The sequence below is a fragment of the Engystomops pustulosus genome, chromosome 6 (genome assembly GCF_040894005.1).
Source record: "Engystomops pustulosus chromosome 6, aEngPut4.maternal, whole genome shotgun sequence".
Classification (NCBI taxonomy): Eukaryota; Metazoa; Chordata; class Amphibia; order Anura; family Leptodactylidae; genus Engystomops; species Engystomops pustulosus.
In genome coordinates this window covers 84,196,660-84,216,006 of record NC_092416.1, presented here as the reverse complement: position 1 = coordinate 84,216,006, position 19,347 = coordinate 84,196,660, and the positions used below count along the sequence as shown (strand labels likewise).

General features: G+C 39.6%; 1 protein-coding gene across 2 annotated transcripts in view; it reads left to right on the top strand.

Annotated features, from left to right (window-relative positions):
* Positions 1 to 7,970: 7,970 nt before the first annotated feature.
* MYBPC2 (myosin binding protein C2) overlaps positions 7,971 to 19,347 on the top strand; it is a 72,684-nt gene continuing 61,307 nt past the window's right edge. The window contains exon 1 of one of the 2 annotated variants that reach the window (XM_072156862.1): positions 7,971 to 8,176. In XM_072156862.1, the coding sequence (XP_072012963.1) occupies positions 8,155 to 8,176 (22 nt within the window). In that variant the 5' untranslated portion in view covers positions 7,971 to 8,154. The remainder of the gene's footprint in view (positions 8,177 to 19,347) is intronic. The other variant, XM_072156863.1, reaches the window with a different exon arrangement.

Genomic DNA, 19,347 nt, shown 5'->3' with positions numbered 1-19,347 from the left:
TTTCTCGACGAATCGAGAAAATATAACTAACCCATATATGACATGGGAAGCCCATAAAATAGTAACGAGGGGAATTTTAATAAAGCATGGGGCAAGAAGGAAAAAGGAAAGGGATAGGCGCCTGAATAGCCTCCTGGACCAAATAAAAAATCTAGATACAGCATAAAAGGATCCTAGACATTGATCTTAAAATACAATTGAGCCAAGCGAGAGAAGAATCACGTTCCCTTTTGATGTATAAAGCTAAAAACACCTTACTAAAATGTCGACGATTTTATTATGAACACGGTAAAAAATGTAGCCGAGGATTAGCAAGAGCACTACAGGATCAACGGGTGTCTACATATGTACCCGCTGTCATAAATGCACAGGGAAATAAGGTTTCTATGCTGGATAAGGTGGCAGAAACCTTTAGTGAATATTATGCCTCTTTATACTCAGTGGATAGAACAAATCATAGCACCTTAAGTTCAGATTTTAAACTTCGGATCCAAAAATATTTAAGAGAATCAGGCATGGCGGAAATATCAGAATTAGACTTAGAAGATTTAGAAAGACCCCTTTCGGAAGAAGAGGTAAGGAAAGCAATTAAGAACTCACCCTTGGGCAAGGCACCAGGACCCGAAGGGTTTTCCACAAAGTACTATAAACTGTTACAGGGGGAACTTTCAACTCCCTGACGGAAAATGGGTTCCACCACCTGATTCACTTAGGGCATATATCACAGTCCTACCAAAGGCGGGTAAAGAACCCCATGCAGTGTCTCAGCTATAGACCAATTTCCCTGCTCAATGTGGATTCAAAAACTCTAGCCAAGACTGACACCAATAGTAAGTAAACTCATACATTTAGATCAAACAGGCTTTCTTCCTGGTTGAGAAGGCAGAGATAACACAACAAAAGCAGTTAATCTGATGCACCTAGCCCGGGTACAAAAAAAGGCAGTTGCTCTGCTCTCAACTGATGCGGAGAAAGCCTTTGACAGGGTGAATTGGTCATACAAGGCTGAGACGCTGCGTGGAATCGGTCTAAAACATAACATGATGCAGTGGATTCTGGCTTTTTATACTCACCCCACAGCAAAAGTCAGGGTAAATGGAATCCTCTCCAAAGACCTGCCCATAAAGAACGGGGTAAGACAGGGTTGCCCACTTTCTCCCTTAATTTTTGTTTTAGTTTTAGAACCCTTTTTGAGACATGTTAGGACAGACCAGAACATCTCAGGAATTGCAATACAAAATGAAGAAGTGAAAGTGGCTGCATTAGCAGGCGACCTATTGTTTTTTTTTTCTCTAAGCCTAGGATCTCTGTCCCTAATCTCTTGAGACAATTTAAGGAACATTACTACCTGTCAAATTTTAAAATTAATTATTCTAAGTCCAAGGCAACCGCGGTGTCCATGTCCTTGGAAGAGATTAAAATGTTGGAAGATATCTTTCCCTTTAGGTGGCCAAAGGAGGGACTGTCATACTTGGGAGTAAAACTGACTAGGGACCTAAAAGACCTGTATAGAACAAACTATATTACATGCTCTATCTTTTCTATGGCAATTGATGCGTGAAAAACGCATTGCACTTGCATTGCACTTGCATGTGTCTCAGAGTGCAATGCGTTTTTGATGCGTCTACACGTGTGACTTGCATAAGGCCCCTTTCACACTTGCGTTTTTCAGGCGCGTTTTTGACGCTTTTGACGCGCAGAACTTGCATTGCACCCTGACCCATTGTAATCAATGGGCTTTTTCAGACTTGCATTTTTTTTCACGCACACACGCATGTTTTTTTTTTTTAACGCATGTTTTAATCTCGACATGCTCTACTTTTGCAAGTCGCGCACGTGAAAAACGCACCATACAAGTCTATGGAGATGCATCAAAAACGCATTGCACTCTGAGACACTTTCAAGTACAATGCAAGTGCAATGCGTTTTTCAAGCATCAATTGCCATAGAAAAGATAGAGCTCAGTCCTGAGTCCATTTGACTCGCATTATCTGCGCGTGAAAAACGCATTGAAATTGCATTGAAATTCCATTGAAAATGCCCGTGAAAAACTGAGACACTGAACAAACTCTGACTGAAAACTGATTACACTCTGATGCAAAATGTCAGTTTTTCACTGACCAAACCCTGATTGCACCCTGATCAAACTCTGACGTGATCTGCAACGCAAGTGTGGAAGGGGCCTAAGTAGAGCATGTCGAGATTTAAACGTGCGTTAAAAAAAAGTGTGAAAAAGCCCATTGATTACAATGGGTCAGAGTGCAATGCAATGTGCATCAAAAGCACGCGCAGAACACGCGCGTGAAAAATGCAAGTGTGGAAGGGGCCTTAGGGAGACTGATCACCTCTCTAGGAGGAAGTACTGGAAAACTTAATACTTACAGCTGTCGCCACAGCTGTAACACTGTAAGATGTTAATGTCCAATAATGTTCTTGTAAAGCAAGCTGGAAGGTGATTGGTGGGGTGCTAGCACCTGACCAGGTGAGTATATAAACCCCTGCTGAGCAGAAGCACATGGTCTGTCTGCAGAGTCTAATGATAGTGAGCAGCACACGTGAGACACCGCCAGTGTCCTAATACCAGGAACCACAGGATCAGCCCAGCCTGAATTTACTACCAGGCTGCGTGTAACCTCCCTGTGGACGAGATCTCCATGACTCTTCCAGCTTGCAAATCTACTGTTGATCGTTTGGTCGTTCTCGTTGAATTGCACAACATTGCCTCCATCTGATCCCTGGATCCAAGCTGCTTACCACCATGGGGTTCCCCATCCATCACCCAGGGATACAACCTACAGACACCTCAAGGAGAAACCATTGCATCAGCCTCTCCCTCCACACTTCTTGCAGACACCACCTGCTGGAGACCTGCCAGGCTGTAGGACAGCCCTCCGGTCCCCATACCAAGCACCATGACCTCAGCGTGCCAAAGTCCGCACTAGCCAGCCACTCTGGTATTCTGAGCCCCGGTTGCCTCCAGGCCAACAAGAAAAGGCTAGGCCCCGGTGGGGGATGTTGCAAATACTTTCTGTACCCACTTTATGTATTAGTGCTCTGTTCATTGACAAGAGGGCTTCTTTGACTTATGCATTAGTTTGCGCTATTCACAGATAACCACACCTTTATGATTCAGTTGTTCACTGACAACTGCACGTTTATGATGTACATATTAGTGAGCACTATTCACTGACAATATCACCTTTATAATCAAGGTATTACTGGATGCTATTCACAGACCACACTACCTTTATGATCTAGATGTTAGTGGGCATTATTTATGGGCTACAGCGCTTTTATAATCTACATATTAATGTGTGTTATTCACTGACAACAGTACCTTTACAATCAAGGTATTATTGGACACTATTCACGAACAACTTTACAATCATGGTATGATTGATGGTAATTTATACTGTTTCTGGAGTTGAAAGCAATACAGCAACATGTCCTTCAAGATCTTTCTATATGATGCAGCAAATGCTCGTATTCCCGTCTGGTCTTTCCAAGTATTGCTGTGTAATCCTCTATAATCAGTAGGAGTATCCCTACAGAATAGCAGTCTATGAGTATCCTGATGCAGTTCCTCAGAGTGTCCTAAGAAGGGCAATTATTTCAGATTTGCACCTGCCCCTAATAACAGCAGCCTTCTCTATACACCTAAGTGCCCTCAAAATGGCAATTTCTGTTTTTTCAGAAGTCCCTGCTTGTCTGACTGATGCTATGATGAGCAGAAAGCCCTCCCTAGCTCTATCTATTATATGTATTGGTGTCTATACATACGACCCTGCTTTTATACTGAAGAGTCACATGTAAAGGCCAGTCACTGGAATGCCTACAGAGGACATGCCTGTGGTCACTACATGGCTGCAAGCTGCTTGGTCTCTGGGTTTGTGGGTGCTGAGCTTGCTAAATTTGGTACGGACCCAAATGTGGTGGCTCGGGTTCGATCATCACTTGTCAGCATCAGAGTTTTTAGTTGGTTGCTCTCCTGATAAGTAGTAGCATTGAGTCATGCATCTTTTGTAGAAATAAACTCTTGTGTCAAAACTGTACTTCTACTGAAGTGTCTATGCGTTAGAACTTCACCAATATATACTTATCTTGCATCTATGTGATTAACTAGTTTGTAATGGACTCCATTTAAGGGTATTTTTGTGTGTAAATCTTCTGTTGACGTTATGGGTTTACTGTGGGTAATTTTAGTATAGGGGTTTCCTCCAAGGGTTAGAGGTTATACAAATCATAATTTCATGCTGTGTTGACATGTGTGATGCAATTCTGCTGTTTGAGGATGTAAGGTTGTACACTCATACTCTGGTAATGTAATGAAGCAGATGCTATTTCCTTCACATACAATTCCAATTATTTAATCTGAACGATAAATACTGTATATTTTATTTTATTAAATGTTATCTATTATCATTTGTAAACATTTGGAGGTCAGTTTTACTTTGCACAGTTTAATACAATTTTTTACCTAGTGAACTGGCTCTTCATTACCCAATACTTCTTTGTGGCATTGCAGTGTAGTGTGTCCAGGTGGATGCTCTAGATCAGTGAAGGCGAACCTTTTGGAGACCGAGTGCCCTAACTACTACCATAACTTTCAATCATATCAGCCTCTTTAGGACAGCAATACAGTTGGAAAATGGGGGGCAAATTTGGACAATTGTTGTAGTTTCTTGTCATGCTCCCCCAGTACAGTAAGAAACATGTGGCCAGCAGGAACTCTAAAGATAAATTGCCCCTTTCCACATGTTCTACCTCTTCCTGCAGTCCCAAGCAATCAAGAATGTGTTGCTTTAAAATAGCACTGAGAGCAGCATTCCTGCAGTTGCCTCAGACTGCAGGATGATTCTTTGAGTCCTGTCTGGATGGTTAGAGACTCTGTGCTGTGTGGCTGGCTTGGGTGTCCACAAATAGGGCATTGAGTGGCACCACTGGCACCCGTGCCATAGGTTCGCCACCTCTGCTCTAGATGATCTTACAAGGCTATGACTACCATTTCCATGCAGATGCTTGGAACTTAGGAACAAGTAGTTCATTGTGATTCCTACTGTAATTAACAATGTCTTTTTAAATGATCTTTATATTAGCATAATGTTTAAAGTAACCTTTTTATATCTAAAATTGATAAAAAGGGTTGGTCACTTTTGGGCAGGATACTTAGGCCTCCTGTCTTTTACCTCATCAGCCAGACATTCCTGACCATAAAATGGCTGCAGTTGGAGGGTCATGTGATCTCTAACTGTCCATGAGCAATCGCCAGTTAATGGTGAGTAAATCTCCCCTAATGTGTGTTGACCCAGCCATTAAACACACAGTCAAGGTGGAAGGCGGTAACTACAGTAGTAGTGATACCCGGTACGGTTGATCAGGTCCTCCAGTGATAGAGGCAATATGGTCACAGGGGCCTTAGGCAGCTCTACTGATCCCCACATTATTTGGTTTGCGTACTACTGCATTTAGTTAAGCTACAATCCTGAAATATAAAAGCATTCTCCACAGTAATGCTGCTAATAACACAACACACAAAGATATGTTTACGCTATTCTCCTGGGCTGCTGCCTAACGGACAGAGTTCCTCTAAGGAGGTAAAGCATTTAGCAGAGCTGCACAATTTGTTATCACAGTCACTAAACACTTTTGAATGTGCCAGCATCAACAGTGATGGCAACATAACAAAATGCTGCTAAGGCTGCATTCACACACATGTATGGGGGACGTATATACGGCCGTCGTATATACGGCCGATATACGTCCCCCATACACTTCTAAGGGCTCACTGCGCCCTACGGGAGTGGTACGGTGCCGCACGTGCGGCACGGTACCGCTCCGTAGCCCGGGAAAAGATAGGACCTGTCCTATCTTTACCCGTAGTACGGCGCCGTGCGCCATTTATCCCTATGGAGAAGGGCGAGGGTGAGCAGCGCTCTCCCCCTCCTCCTCTCCCCGCGCGCTGCCGTGTGCCTGCCGTGCCACGGTGCGGCAGGCAACGGCAGTGTGCATGTAGCCTTACTCTGCAAAATAAATAACAGGAATTTGGATACAATGAGGGTATTGATTCCTTATAGCAGTTGTCTTGCAGTGTTCAGTCTGTTTGTTGTGTGTACGTGGGGTCTGCTATTATGGGACAACGGAGCTGAAAGATGTTGACAGCATCCTAGACATTGAGTGGATAATGATGTTTAGGCTAACCCAAAATAGCCATGACATATGGTTGACTTCTTTAAGTGACTACCCTGAAATGGAAAGAGTTAAACGACATTTTAATGCAGTCAACCCTCCCAATAGCAGCTGTGTTCAATTTTAACTTTATCAGTGCCAGCACAAAGGTAGAAGACAAATGTTAGCCCCTGTGTCTTCTGTCACTCAATAAGATTCTAGTATTAAAGGCAGAACCTGCATAATGTTACAAATGGAACTTAAAGTTACACATTTGTTTGAAGAGGACATTTAATGAGATAAAGAAAAAAGCAAACCTACATGACAGGAATATTACTATAAGCATAGTATAAATTAACCAAAAAAATCTTTGTTAGGCCGGTTCCACACTTGCGAGTGTGATGCGATGAACTCGCATCACACTCGCAACGCATGCTGCTCGGATCGCACGGCCCGAACTCTGCACACCAGGAGTGAACTCAGCATGTCAGTTCAGTTCCAGTTTGCAGCGTTCGGGCCGTGCGATCCGAGCAGCATGCGTTGCGAGTGTGATGCAAGTTCATCGCATCACACTCGCAAGTGTGGAATCGGCCTAAAACCTTTAACCATATATATGCCACAGCACATATCTTACAGTTAACAATCACAGGGGTTTAGTGATAGTTGCAAAGGTAGTAATCATATGCTAGCCCTGGTGCTCTCTGCTTCATAAGACAGGTATTATAGGTGCTACATGCTAAATATGGGACACATTCTAGATATTGCTTTAGGACCTAGAAACTACAAGCTCTTCAGAATTCTGAAAATAGGAAAACCTGCTGACAAGCACATATGAAGGTATTAGCCTTTGGGCCCTAGACAATATGAGGAGACCAGTGCTATAAAATAAGCATTATAGTTGGAGCCTGTTTACACTTACCCAATTGTCTACACATAAGACGTTGAAGATTTGTAAAACAATTATGGATATTTAGTGATACAACAACCACCATGTAAGACTATATTGAGGTCAAATGCTGTCCCTACATGTAAAATTAAATATCAATCTCTTTTTTCTTACATTTAGGCCCCTTTCACACTTGCATTTCATCCCCGTGTTCTGTGCATGCTTTTGACATGCAGAACTTGCATTGCACTCTGACCCATTGTATTCAATGCGTTTTTTCAGACTTGCATTTTTTTCACACACACATGTGCATTTTTTAGTGCAAGTTGAATTATCAGCATTCTCTACTTTTGCAAGTCACGCGCGTGAAAAACACACCATACAAGTCTATGGAGACGCATAAAAAACACATTGCACTCTGAGACACATGCAAGTCCAATACAAGTGCAATGCATTTTTCACTGGTCAATTGTCAAAGAAAAGATAGAGCTCAGTCCCGAGTCTTTTTCATGCACTCTATCGGCGCTTGAAAAACACATTGGAAATGCATTGGAAACACCAAAAAACATGCAAGAAAAACGGTGAGACGGTGAACGAACTCTGACCAAACCCTGATTGAACTGATTGAAAGATTTACATCGTTATCACTTATAAAAAAAAAAAAAAAAGAATTGTCTGCTTTAATTCTCCCTCCCCCAGATTCAGTTATTTACAATTCGGGTTAGTTTTGACCCATCAGAAAAGTGATTAGCTTTAGTTCACATCCCCCTCCTCACTCTCCTCTCTCACTAAGGTTACATGTAGCAGCAGCTGGTTCTTCTATCACACTTATAGCTGTACAGTTCATTTGGGAGTCTTGAGAGCTTTGACAAAATCAGATCCTCTCCCCTCCAATGCTTGATACTATTAAGGCCAGGCCACCAATCCCCCCTTCACGAGGTTTAGGGAAGTTTATGGAATGACTTAGGAATTTGGCAACCAGCTGATGGGGTCAGGTGACATTTATCAACGTCTCCCAGGAGAGCAGACACCGTCTTTAAAGAGACAAGTTGAGCCCTCAAGAGAGAGTTTGTGCCTGGACCCAAGAAGAGGGTGACACAACCATGCCTGAACCAGCAAAACCTGGTAGGATTGTCTTGGTTCTGTGATGTCTGGTTGAAGCTTATTTAAAAATATTATTGGATAAGTTTTTTGGATTTGCATTTTTCTAGACATTTGCCACAATGTGTGGCAAGTTCTAACAATTCATTGCTCCTTTGAATAATCAAAGTGGGATACTTTCCAGGATTCTTAGACACTTGGTTCTACAGTAGCATGTTAAAACTTCATCACATACAACATCATCAACATCACATACTAGCAAATATTACAAACATAATCATAATCACTATCTTATGTATTTCTATTATCTAATTTTATATATCTCATGTGTATTTATCTATCTGGGAAATAGGACAGCAATTTACTTATACCTGGTTTATTATAACTCTGTCCACCAAGTGAACATGCTTGTTATTTTATATATGAAAGATGTATTGAGGGGTTTGTAGGCAAACAAAGTCAATTATCAGCAGATCCTACTTAAAATTAAAATTAATACTTGCACATATTTGCAATTTCTATGTAACCAAGCCTTGAAATAAAATCAGGGCAATATAAGCCAGGAATTCATTTTTAAGATGCAACTTAAGAAATCTAAATCCAGCACTTGAATGAAACAGATGCTACAGAGCTGGAAGTGATGGCTGGTGCTAGATGTGAAACATAACTTATTCTCTTTTTAATGCTGTTATGGTGTTATGTAAAGGATAAAGTCAAAAACTCATTGAAATTTGCCATGGCCACAAATTGCAAAGCTACAGGGAAATAACATTGGTTTGTCCACAACTAATACAATAGGTGATCCCATTTTAGCCAGGTATGGCCAATTTAGAAATATTCAGCTCTATTCAACTTTTTTTTTAATATGTGAGTGTTACAAATATGAAATAAAATAGAAACATTCAGTTGTCTCTGCAACCCCTGACTACACCCAGGTAGAGGAATATAGGACCATTCACTTCTCTACCATAAAGCTTGATTTGCCACATGTAAATGTAAGTGCGTTTTACCAGTTTGATTACAAATTGTGATAAAATAATTCATGGTACGTAATACATTATATTTAGTAGCTGCCACAGGACCATTTGTATGTTATGGTTATAATTAGAAATATTTTTATTGGGAATAAAGAAATTATTTTATGCATTCAGATTCTCAATTACCTATTTTATAGCTTTTTCTATGACCTCCTCGTGCCAAACGTACCACCTAACTGTACTGTATGTAATGTGTTTGCATGCACTGCAACCAGTCAAGCCAATATACAGCTGCTGTCACTATGAACAAGTAGGATATAGTCATCAGTGTGACAACTAGCTGCAAGTAGTTTACAAAACTAGTTTATCTTTGGTGTACATGCAAATAAGCTTTGATAAAGGAAAAGTGGTTAAGAATTTGCATAAAAATTATTTTGCAAAAAATAATAACATATTAAATGGAAGAAAAGGGAATATAAGTCTTGGCACTGTCTACAGCATCAATTAAATGCTAACCTGGTCACTTTCATATATCAGTTGTTGGCTAACAGATATCTGTGCCTAGTCTACCAAAATCAAATCAAAGCCTCAGACCTCTTTCCCCTGAACTCCCACACAACCACAAAAAAACCCTTGCACAACATCTGCCCTAGTTGGCAGTCAACTATGCTTATCAATTATCTTAGTTACCATATATTTTTGCTCTGATGCATGTGAGGCTTAGTATTGTGCTATGGGTCATCCTAATAGGAATTCTGGAATCAAAATTGTAATAATCCATAGAGGGGCAAACAGTGAGAACTGTCTATGCTTTCACTTCACAACCCTTTTTGACCTCAATAAAGATATTGAACACAAAACTCCCTTATAATTGGGTGATTATAATAATCTGTATGTATATAGTGCCATCATATTCTGTATTAGTGTTTGGTCTGAAAAGAAACCCCTAGGCTGCATCTGTACATTCAGGTTTTCAGATGCAGTTTTTGATGTTGAAACAAGGAGTGAAGTGAAAAAAGAGGAGCAATAGCATCTATCAGTTATATGATCTCACCCATTATGATCCACATGTGCTTTTAGCTTCAGAATCTGCACGTGTGGATGCAGCCTTAGAGTTTTCTCAGGATGGTCTTCAGCTGTAGACACAAACTTGTGACTAGAGCTAAAGTCTTGACCTGACAGACTACACAGGCTATCCATAAAACAATTTATGCGATGCCAGTTGGCAAACATATTCTAGCTACTTATGAATGTGACTGTGATGAGTTCTGTGGGTTGGTATTATACTAAGAAGGATCGAAACAAATAATGTATTGAATGGTAATACAGCAATACAGCACATAAATAATGAAAGTATTAAGTAATAACGATTGAAGTACGGAAATAAGTAAAAACCACATGATGTAGTTCAATGGAAATCTGCTCCACTGTAGATCCTACAGAATGGATTTAAATATTTGATAAATCAAGGAGGTGAATGTTATTTTTTTCTAGGCCAAATTTATTGTTTGTATTGAATTTGTAAAGCTCATTTAGTGAGCCATGAAGTCTTTGTTTCTATCTCATGTTCTATACCCCATGTAGCAGTAGCACTGATGGGAACCATATTTGATCACTACCCCCTCTGTTATTGGATATGCATGACATTATCTTGAGTGGTTGGCATAACCACAAGAAAAGTCTTTATAGTGCAAAGGGTACTCAAAGAGTTTTGGAAGCGGCTTGGCATGAGTCTTTAAAAGAAATAAAATCCTTTGGTGGTATTAGGTGGTCGTAAATCTGAATGAATGTTACTTAAGTTTGTTTTAATCCCTCTTTTTGGAAATGATTAGGGAGACATTTTAAGAAATTCATGACACTAGCAATGCACAGTGCCCATTTCTATTAGCAGCAATGCAGATTAATTCCATTTGTTTCTCACAAAAAAGTGGGTACAATTTCATATAAACATAACTGACTTATTATCCAAAAGGTACAATTTTCTGAGCCATCTTGCTTAAAAGACTGGTGAGCTGTGAGTACAGGACAGGGTTTTACACATAAAGGGGCAGATTTATCAAGCTGTCTGAAAGTCAGAATATTTCTAGTTGCCCATGGCAACCAATCACAGCTCATCTTTCATTTTACCAGTGCTCATGAATATTTTAAAAGGGAAGCTGTGATTGGTTTCCATGGGCAACTGGAAATATTCTGACTTTCAGACAGTTTGATAAATCTGCCCCATGATGTATTATATTTTGAGTTGTATCGAGAACCCCAATAACCTTAGATATATATGTACAGATGATGTATAAATTGCATCAAGAGGGGTGACAGCCTCTCTTAAAGGAAACCTACCACTTCCAATAGGGCAGTGACGGCGAACCTTTTAGAGGCCGGTTGCCCAAACTACAACCAAAACACACTAATTTGTTGCAAAGTGCCAGCACGGCAATTTAAGTAGTAATTTATTGCTATCTGTTCTACCACAATTTTCAATCATATCGGCCTCTAGAGGACAACAGTTGAAAGAACAAAATGTCTGACTAATGTTAGTCGCTATTGTCCCCCTGTACAGGAAGAAATGTGGGACCTACAGGAGCTCTAAAGATAATCCTTCATTTTCCACATGTTCTACCTTTTCCTGCAGTCCCAAGCAATCAAGAATGTGTTGCTTTAAAATAGCACTGAGAGCAGCATTTCTTGGGTCGCCTGGGACTGCAGGTTGATTCTTTGAGTTCTATGTCGAGTGCTATGTTCATGGCTTGGGTGCCCAAAAAGAGGGCTCCGAGTGCCACCTCTGGCACCTGTGCCATAGGTTTACACTGCAATAGGGCTTCTAAGCAGCAAATGCCGTGCACCAGCTCAGGGTGAACTGGTGCCGGCGCTTATCTTTGTTATGTTCTTAAACAGTTTTAAAGCGTTTAAACGCTTTAGTAATCTTTATATACGAAGTAGCTTCACTGCACGGTGGTACGCGCTCGGCGCACCATGCGCATGCGTGTGACAAAATAGAAAAAAACCATCAACTGTCACAATGTTCTTTCTCTTCTTGAAACTTAATCTTTCTAAGACTGAACTTGTCTTTCCACCATCTGCTAACAGACCCAACAATAATTTCTCCATCTCTGTGGGATCTCTATAGCACTGAGGCAGCAGGCCCGCTGTCTTGGGGTTGTGCTGGACTCCGACCTCTCCTTTGCACCGCAAATTCAATCTTGCTTGCTCTTGTCGCATGTATTTCAAAAACATCTCCAGAATCCGACCAGAATACTAATTGTTCTTCCACCCAGTAAACTCTCTCCACTACAATCTATTCTTAATGCAGCACCCAGGCTTGTCTTTCAGACCAAACACTACACAGATGCCTCCAGTTTGTGCCAATCACTGCATTGATTGCCCATCTACTTTCGAATTCAGTTTAAAATAATAACACTCATCCACAAAGCTCTGCATGATGCTGCACCTCTCTATCTTTCTTCTCTCATCTCAGTCTATCGCCCAACCCATGCTTTTCGATCTTCCAGATTAATCTTTACCTTAAAGGGGTATTCCCACCTCAGCTACTAAAGTTTATTTAATCACTTACCCCCCAAAAAACATTTCTTCAATGCATTGTTATTTTTTTTTAAATTACCTTTATTCCCATAACAGTGTAAATGGGGCTTACCTGCTCCCTAGTAATGGCCCTCTGTTATCACTAGATGCGGCCACCACCGCTCTTCAGCAGTGGTGAACACGCTTAGAATGAGGCTTCTATGAACCTGCCGCGAGTGTGTGGACGCGCATAGCTAGTGCATGCACAGTTCACATATACCTTGCTCGATCAGGACGGCTGCCGGGCATGCGCAGTAGCTGCACAGCAGTCCTGATAGATCAAGTCTTACTGCGGGACAGCTGTGTACTGCATCAAGCCGGCACTAGTAAGTTGTCTTCATCTAGTAGTGCTGGCTTGCTGCAGTACACAGCTGTCCTGCAGTAAGGCTTGATCGACCAACACTTCTGTGAAGCTACTGTGCATGCGTTCACACACTCCCGGCAGGTTCAGAGAAGCCTCATTCTAAGCGCCCTTCGCGGCCACCGCTGCTGAAGAGTGGCGGTGGCCGCATCTTTTGATAACAGAGGGACGTTACTTGGGGGTAGGGAAGTAATTTTTTTTTTTAAATAACAACGCAAAGTTTTAAACATGCTCTTAAAATCCATCATTTTAGGCAAGCCTATCAAACTCGCTAACTGCATGAAATGTCAACTCTCTCTATACTAATCCAACCTATGTTCTCCTCCGATTGGTTATCTGGAAAACACCAGACCAGGCTCCATGCCTCTCTGCAGTTATTTTCACCATGGAAATGTATATAAGATGTGGGCTGATGGCTGGTTCAAGCAGAAGAATTTTTATTAAATTATGTTATACTGTTCCCTTATAAAGAATGGCTGGACCATTATACAAGCTATTATACCTACTGTGTCACCCCCTTCATCCTGTTTGTACTCTGTAATATTATATTTGTATAAATCCCCTATGATTTCTAAAGAGCTGTGGAATTTGTTTGCGCTATATAAATAAAGATTATTATTAGCACATTCCTCACAGTAGGTAGGTAGCCACCATAGCACATGTAAATAGGTATCGACACCACATGCCCCCCCAGCATATAGATAGCCACAGCACATGCTCCCTAGTATAGAGGTAAGCACAGCACATGTCCACCAGTATATAGGTATACATTTCACATGGCCAGTAGTATATAGGTAGCAACAGCATATGCCCCCTAGAATGTAGGTAGCCACAGCACATGCCCACAATTAGATAAGTAGCCACAGCACATGCCTCTTGTATATAAGTATCCACAACACATGCACACAGAGATTTCCGAGCGCCTTATTTGGCAATCTCCATCAGCTCCATAGAGATGAACAGGGTATCCAGAACTTACACGTTCTGCTGCTATGTTCATCTCAGGGAGTGAAGAGGGGTCTGACTGGGGTACATCAGACTCCATCAGACCCCTCGCTCTAGTGATCTGTGGGAGTCCCATCACTGAGACCCCCACAGATCAGCAAGTTAGGCCCTAGCCACTTGTTTCATAAGAAAAACCCTTTAAAAAGTAAAGCAACACAGCAAACCACATAGTCTACAGCAACATTTAGGTGTCAAAACACAACATTTATATCAGGCTAAAAATCTATATTTGTATCTTATAGTATTACATTTACATATTTTAGGGGAAAAAATGGATAAAATCAATAAAGTGTTTCTGCACAACTAATAAAAGAATTGTATGAGATTAGAAATAGGGTCTCTTTTTTTCTCAAATGATTGCTTGTCCACATGGATCCATGCAGCACCCACATGAATGTGGCTGCATCTCAGAGACAAGCAGCATACTGCTTTAGAGAAAAGGCAAATATTTTCCTAGTTTGATAAAACTCTTGGAACCTCTAAACTCTTGAGGTCATTAGACATTTTGCTACTACATTAGGGCTCAATTCTCCAACATTATAATGTCTTCATGAAGTATTATGTAGGTTATACAGTGACAGCTGTTAAATATTGAAGTAGGTGTTTATGTGCTGACATATCAAGTAACACTTATAATTGGAAAGTCCTATGTTCTCAATGTTATAGATGACTGGTATTTAGCATCACAGGCTTGGGCTTCTTTCCCTATGAGATTATGCTTTCATACCATACAGTATTTCAAATGAACACTTGGTATTGTCAATAAAATGTACACACTTCATGAAAAAACACAAAAAGATTTATGTACATGTGAGGTTATTGTATATATGTAATTTATTTCATTTAAATTTTTATTTCATATTTAGGGTCAGATAATTGCTCCATAATATGATTAGTGTAGTAAGGTGGACTAATTAAAAGTTTGTAACAGTGAACATGCATATAATTATAGAACAGCATTGCTTACTGTCAGCGATTAGGTGCAATGCTCACATATTATGTGTCAGGACATCACATGGTCACTGGACCAGGAGGTGCAGACTCCAGAGCAATGAGGTAGAAAGAGTAAATCGTGGTGCTTCATTCTATAGTCTGCTACATTTTGTTGTGATTTCTTTTTTAGAGCATATTTAATTTGACATACAGATGAGTTTATATAGGGTTTCAATGGGTCAGATAATCAAATGAAACATCCCTCATACACACACATCCCATATACATATGTCAAAACATGATGAAACCTTAAAAATAATGATGGATTACATTAGATAAAAAATGACAGTACATGACTGTTTAATAAGGTCATCAAGGTAATAGTGCATTTATAAAGAGCATATAAAGTGCTTACTGCAACTTTTTTCTTTTACTTTTTTATAATGCTGCTTAACCTTTTCCGTTTGTGTGTGTATATATGTGAAATTTCACTCATAAATCAATAATATCTTTTTGATTGTTAAATATTAGTTCCATAGTATGGTTGAGAATTTGAAGTTCAACCTATAGTTCTACTGCATTGATGTTGAGAAAAACAAAAAAACCTAAAGGACAGGAACCAATTATCCTATATAATTGGAAATCAGAACATTCTATGGATCAAAGCTTCCCTCAAGTAATCTAACTCCCATAGTTTGTTGTAAAGAAGGCAAACAGACCTTTTGTAACAAAAACATTTTTATTTTCATAATAATATGTATTTGTTGGCAAACGTTTAACGTGTAACATTTATTACATGCTTAGAGTGTTAGGGGGTCATTTATCTTAGAATTTTCTCCTTTTTTTATTTTCTTTTTGAAACTTTTTTTGGCCACATTTGATATATTTGCATCTAAATTTGCGACTTTTCCAGTCGCTTAGTAAAACTAGCCACACAAGTGTTGTGTTTGATAGATCTTTAAAATCCAGATGTGAACATATGAAAAAATCTCAATGGCGCAAATGAAGGTTAAAAAGTTGCAAATAAACTCCAGTCCTGACAGGATGTAGAAAAAACTGCTTGATCAATCAACCTCTAAGATAAATCAAAAAAGTCCAAAAGTTGGTAAAAACAAGCAAAGATACGCACAAATGTCCCCACTAAAGATAAATGACCTCCTTAGAGTCTGTTTGCAACTTTCGGAATTTATACTTCCATTAGAAGTACAGATTGGAAGTACTTACATTGTAAGAATAAATTTATAGCTTGTGATATACCGGTTTACAGTGTCCACGTTAGAAGCATAACATACTGGGGCACATTTACTTACTCGGCCGCTGGAGTTCACCAAAAGTGTATTGTCCGGCGATCGTGCGCGGATATCCTGCATGTGTCACTTCCACGCTCAGGTCCAACAGAGTTCACCAACTTTTAGTGGTGCATGTAAGTGCTTGGGTTTGCGACACAATTTGAAATTTGAAAGTTCACACTCAGTCCGAATCAGTCAGATCGTCCGACGGCACACCTCCTAAATCCCAGCACAGACACTTGTTAAAAATCCCCGAAAAAGGTGCACAGTCCGGCTAAAGAGCGATCCGCGACCCTATCTTTTCCTCTACAGTAAAAGAAAATAAAAGGAGATATTATGACACATCGAGGCCCAGTGTTTGCCAAATTGAGATTAATTTTAGAATACACTGGTTACATGGTGCACCATGGTTTTAATTATGTAAGTACAAAACTGGATGAGGGGATGATATTGAGGAAACTGGGACTGTATATTTGTATGAAGTCTGGATGATATGTAATTAATAACTGTATTAACTAAAGAATGCTCAAAACATCTTGGAAGAACAAGACAAGGATGTCAAATGAATAATTTGTTAGCATCTAAACATTCTGCTTACGTATATCTATATAAGCTAACACTACTTATTATTAACCTATTAAAAGTGTATTCAGACATCTTAAAGTTCATCATATATTTAGATATAAGCCATGTATCTTCTAATGTTCTCACAATTAACCTTACATACCGTAAACATGATTTTCTATGACCCCTTATGCTATAGATGGAAAATGAGCAATGCAATTGTAGTGCCAGCAATGCAGTTGTGTTCTTGTGTACTGCTGGTGTTAATAGACATGTAACACACCATTTAACAAGCTAACAACCAAGGGGATTTACTGACTTGTAGACAACTAGACATGACCTTTAGCTTCTACTTTATTTTAATTTCTTAAGGCTGCTTCTGACAGGTTGTCCACAGATAGGTAAAGGTTAAATAGACAAAAATATGAGTGGCATAGCCTACCTACTATAGAACATTGACAGATGAAGTAATAAGAAAATATTGTATGAAATATTTGGGGGAAGAGGGGGAATCCCCGCCCTTCCGGTGCCATCATCTTATCAGTCTGTGGCTCTCATGGACCAGTTAAGAAATATTCCACAAAACAATTAGAATCCTTTCGATTATATTTGCCTGCTAATTCTACTTTTTGTCACTCCAGCGCCCCACTGAAAGTTGCCTGGCATACATTTTCAGCTCTAACATGCGCCAGTATACAGTATTGGTGTAATAAATTTAGGAGCCTCCTGTGCTATATCCCATAATTTCAATTTTTTTAAAAAAAAAAGTGTTGTGAGGTTGGCAAGATGGGGAGAAAGTCACAATATCCTTACTGATACAGACCCCCCCAATGACTTCTAATAAGGGGCTTGAAATGTTTCTTTTTAAATGCATTTCAATTGCATTTTTTTGGTCTTAGTGATGTCTTAACAATTAATTTATCTAGGGCCATATACACCCAACACTGCAATTGATACTTTTCTTTTCAGACCCTAGTAAGATATATGTGGTGATAGAAATCTTAGTATGGTGTCACATGATCTTTTTTTAGTGCAAGCAAGATCTCCCATTTCCAGATGCCATTAACCTGATGTATATAGACAGAGTCAAGAGTATGTGATGATTGCAGGTTAAATGTCACTCAGCACATTTTCATTACTGATACGAAAGGAGATATTTATTATGAAAATGTCAATGTTGTGATGCAGCCATAGGCAGAACTGTACATATGGCAATATACAATATAAATAGTTAAAGAAAATATTATGTAAAATATTAATATGATGGTACCAATAGAAATTTACAGGTCTAGAGATATATATTTGTTTGTCTAGTTCCAATGCCAGGTTGATGCCATCTCATATATAAAGCTGAGTGTATGTGTGTATGTCCACTAAAGAAATCTGCCCACCCCACACTTTCGAAAATACAGTACACTTATTAACCACCATATACAGGAGTCATTGTCTGCTGCTGCTGTCGCAGTTAGCAGCTGAGCCATGATTGCTTGCTGTTTAGCCACAGGTCATTAACCCCTTAAGGACGCAGGGTTTTTCCGCTCATTTCTCGCTCTCCAACTTCAAAAATCCATAACTTTTTCATTTTTACGTGTACAGACCTGTGTGAGGGCTTATTTTGTGCGTAAAAAAATGTACTTTCCCGTGATGTTATTTATTTTAACATGCCGTGTACTGTGAAGCTGAAAAAAAAATTCCAAATGTGGAAAAATTTAAAAATTGTGGGCTCAGTTTTTTCGACTTTGACTGTGCACTCAAAATAATACCTCAGCTTTCTTCTTTGGTTCGGTGCGATCGCGGTGATACCAAATTTATATAGGTTTTATTGTGTTTTAATACATTTTCAAAAATTAAACGAATGTGTACAAAAAAGAAAAACATTTTTTGCCATTTTCTGACGCTAATAACTTTTTCATACTTTGGGGTACGGAGATGTGTGAGGTGACATTTTTTGAGAAATGAGGCGGCGTTTTCATTGCTACCATTTTGAGGTCTGTGCGGCATTTTGATCATTTGTTATTTAATTTTTATGTGATGTAAAAAGGTTTAAAAGTTGCATTTCGGACATTTGGGCGCCATTTCCCGCCTCAGAGGTCACCGCCTGCCGTAACCGTTTTTATATTTTGATAGATCGGGCATTTTGGGATGTGGCGATACCTAATATGTTTGTGATTTTTACTGTTTATTATGTTTTATATCAGTTCTAGGGAAAGGGGGGTGATTTGAATTTTTAATATTTTATAAATTTTTTTTATTTTTTAAACTTTTTTTTTTTCTTTTTTTTTTCCACTATTTCTTAGACCATCTAGGGTACATTAACCCTAGATGGTCAGATCGCTCCTACCATATACTGCAATACTTCTGTATTGCAATATATGGCATTTTTGCAGGTCATTCATTACAATGAGCCACTGGCTCATTGTAACGAATCTCCAGAAGCCATGTCGCCTCGTGTCAAAAGAAGACCCGAGGCTACCATGGCAACTGATCGCC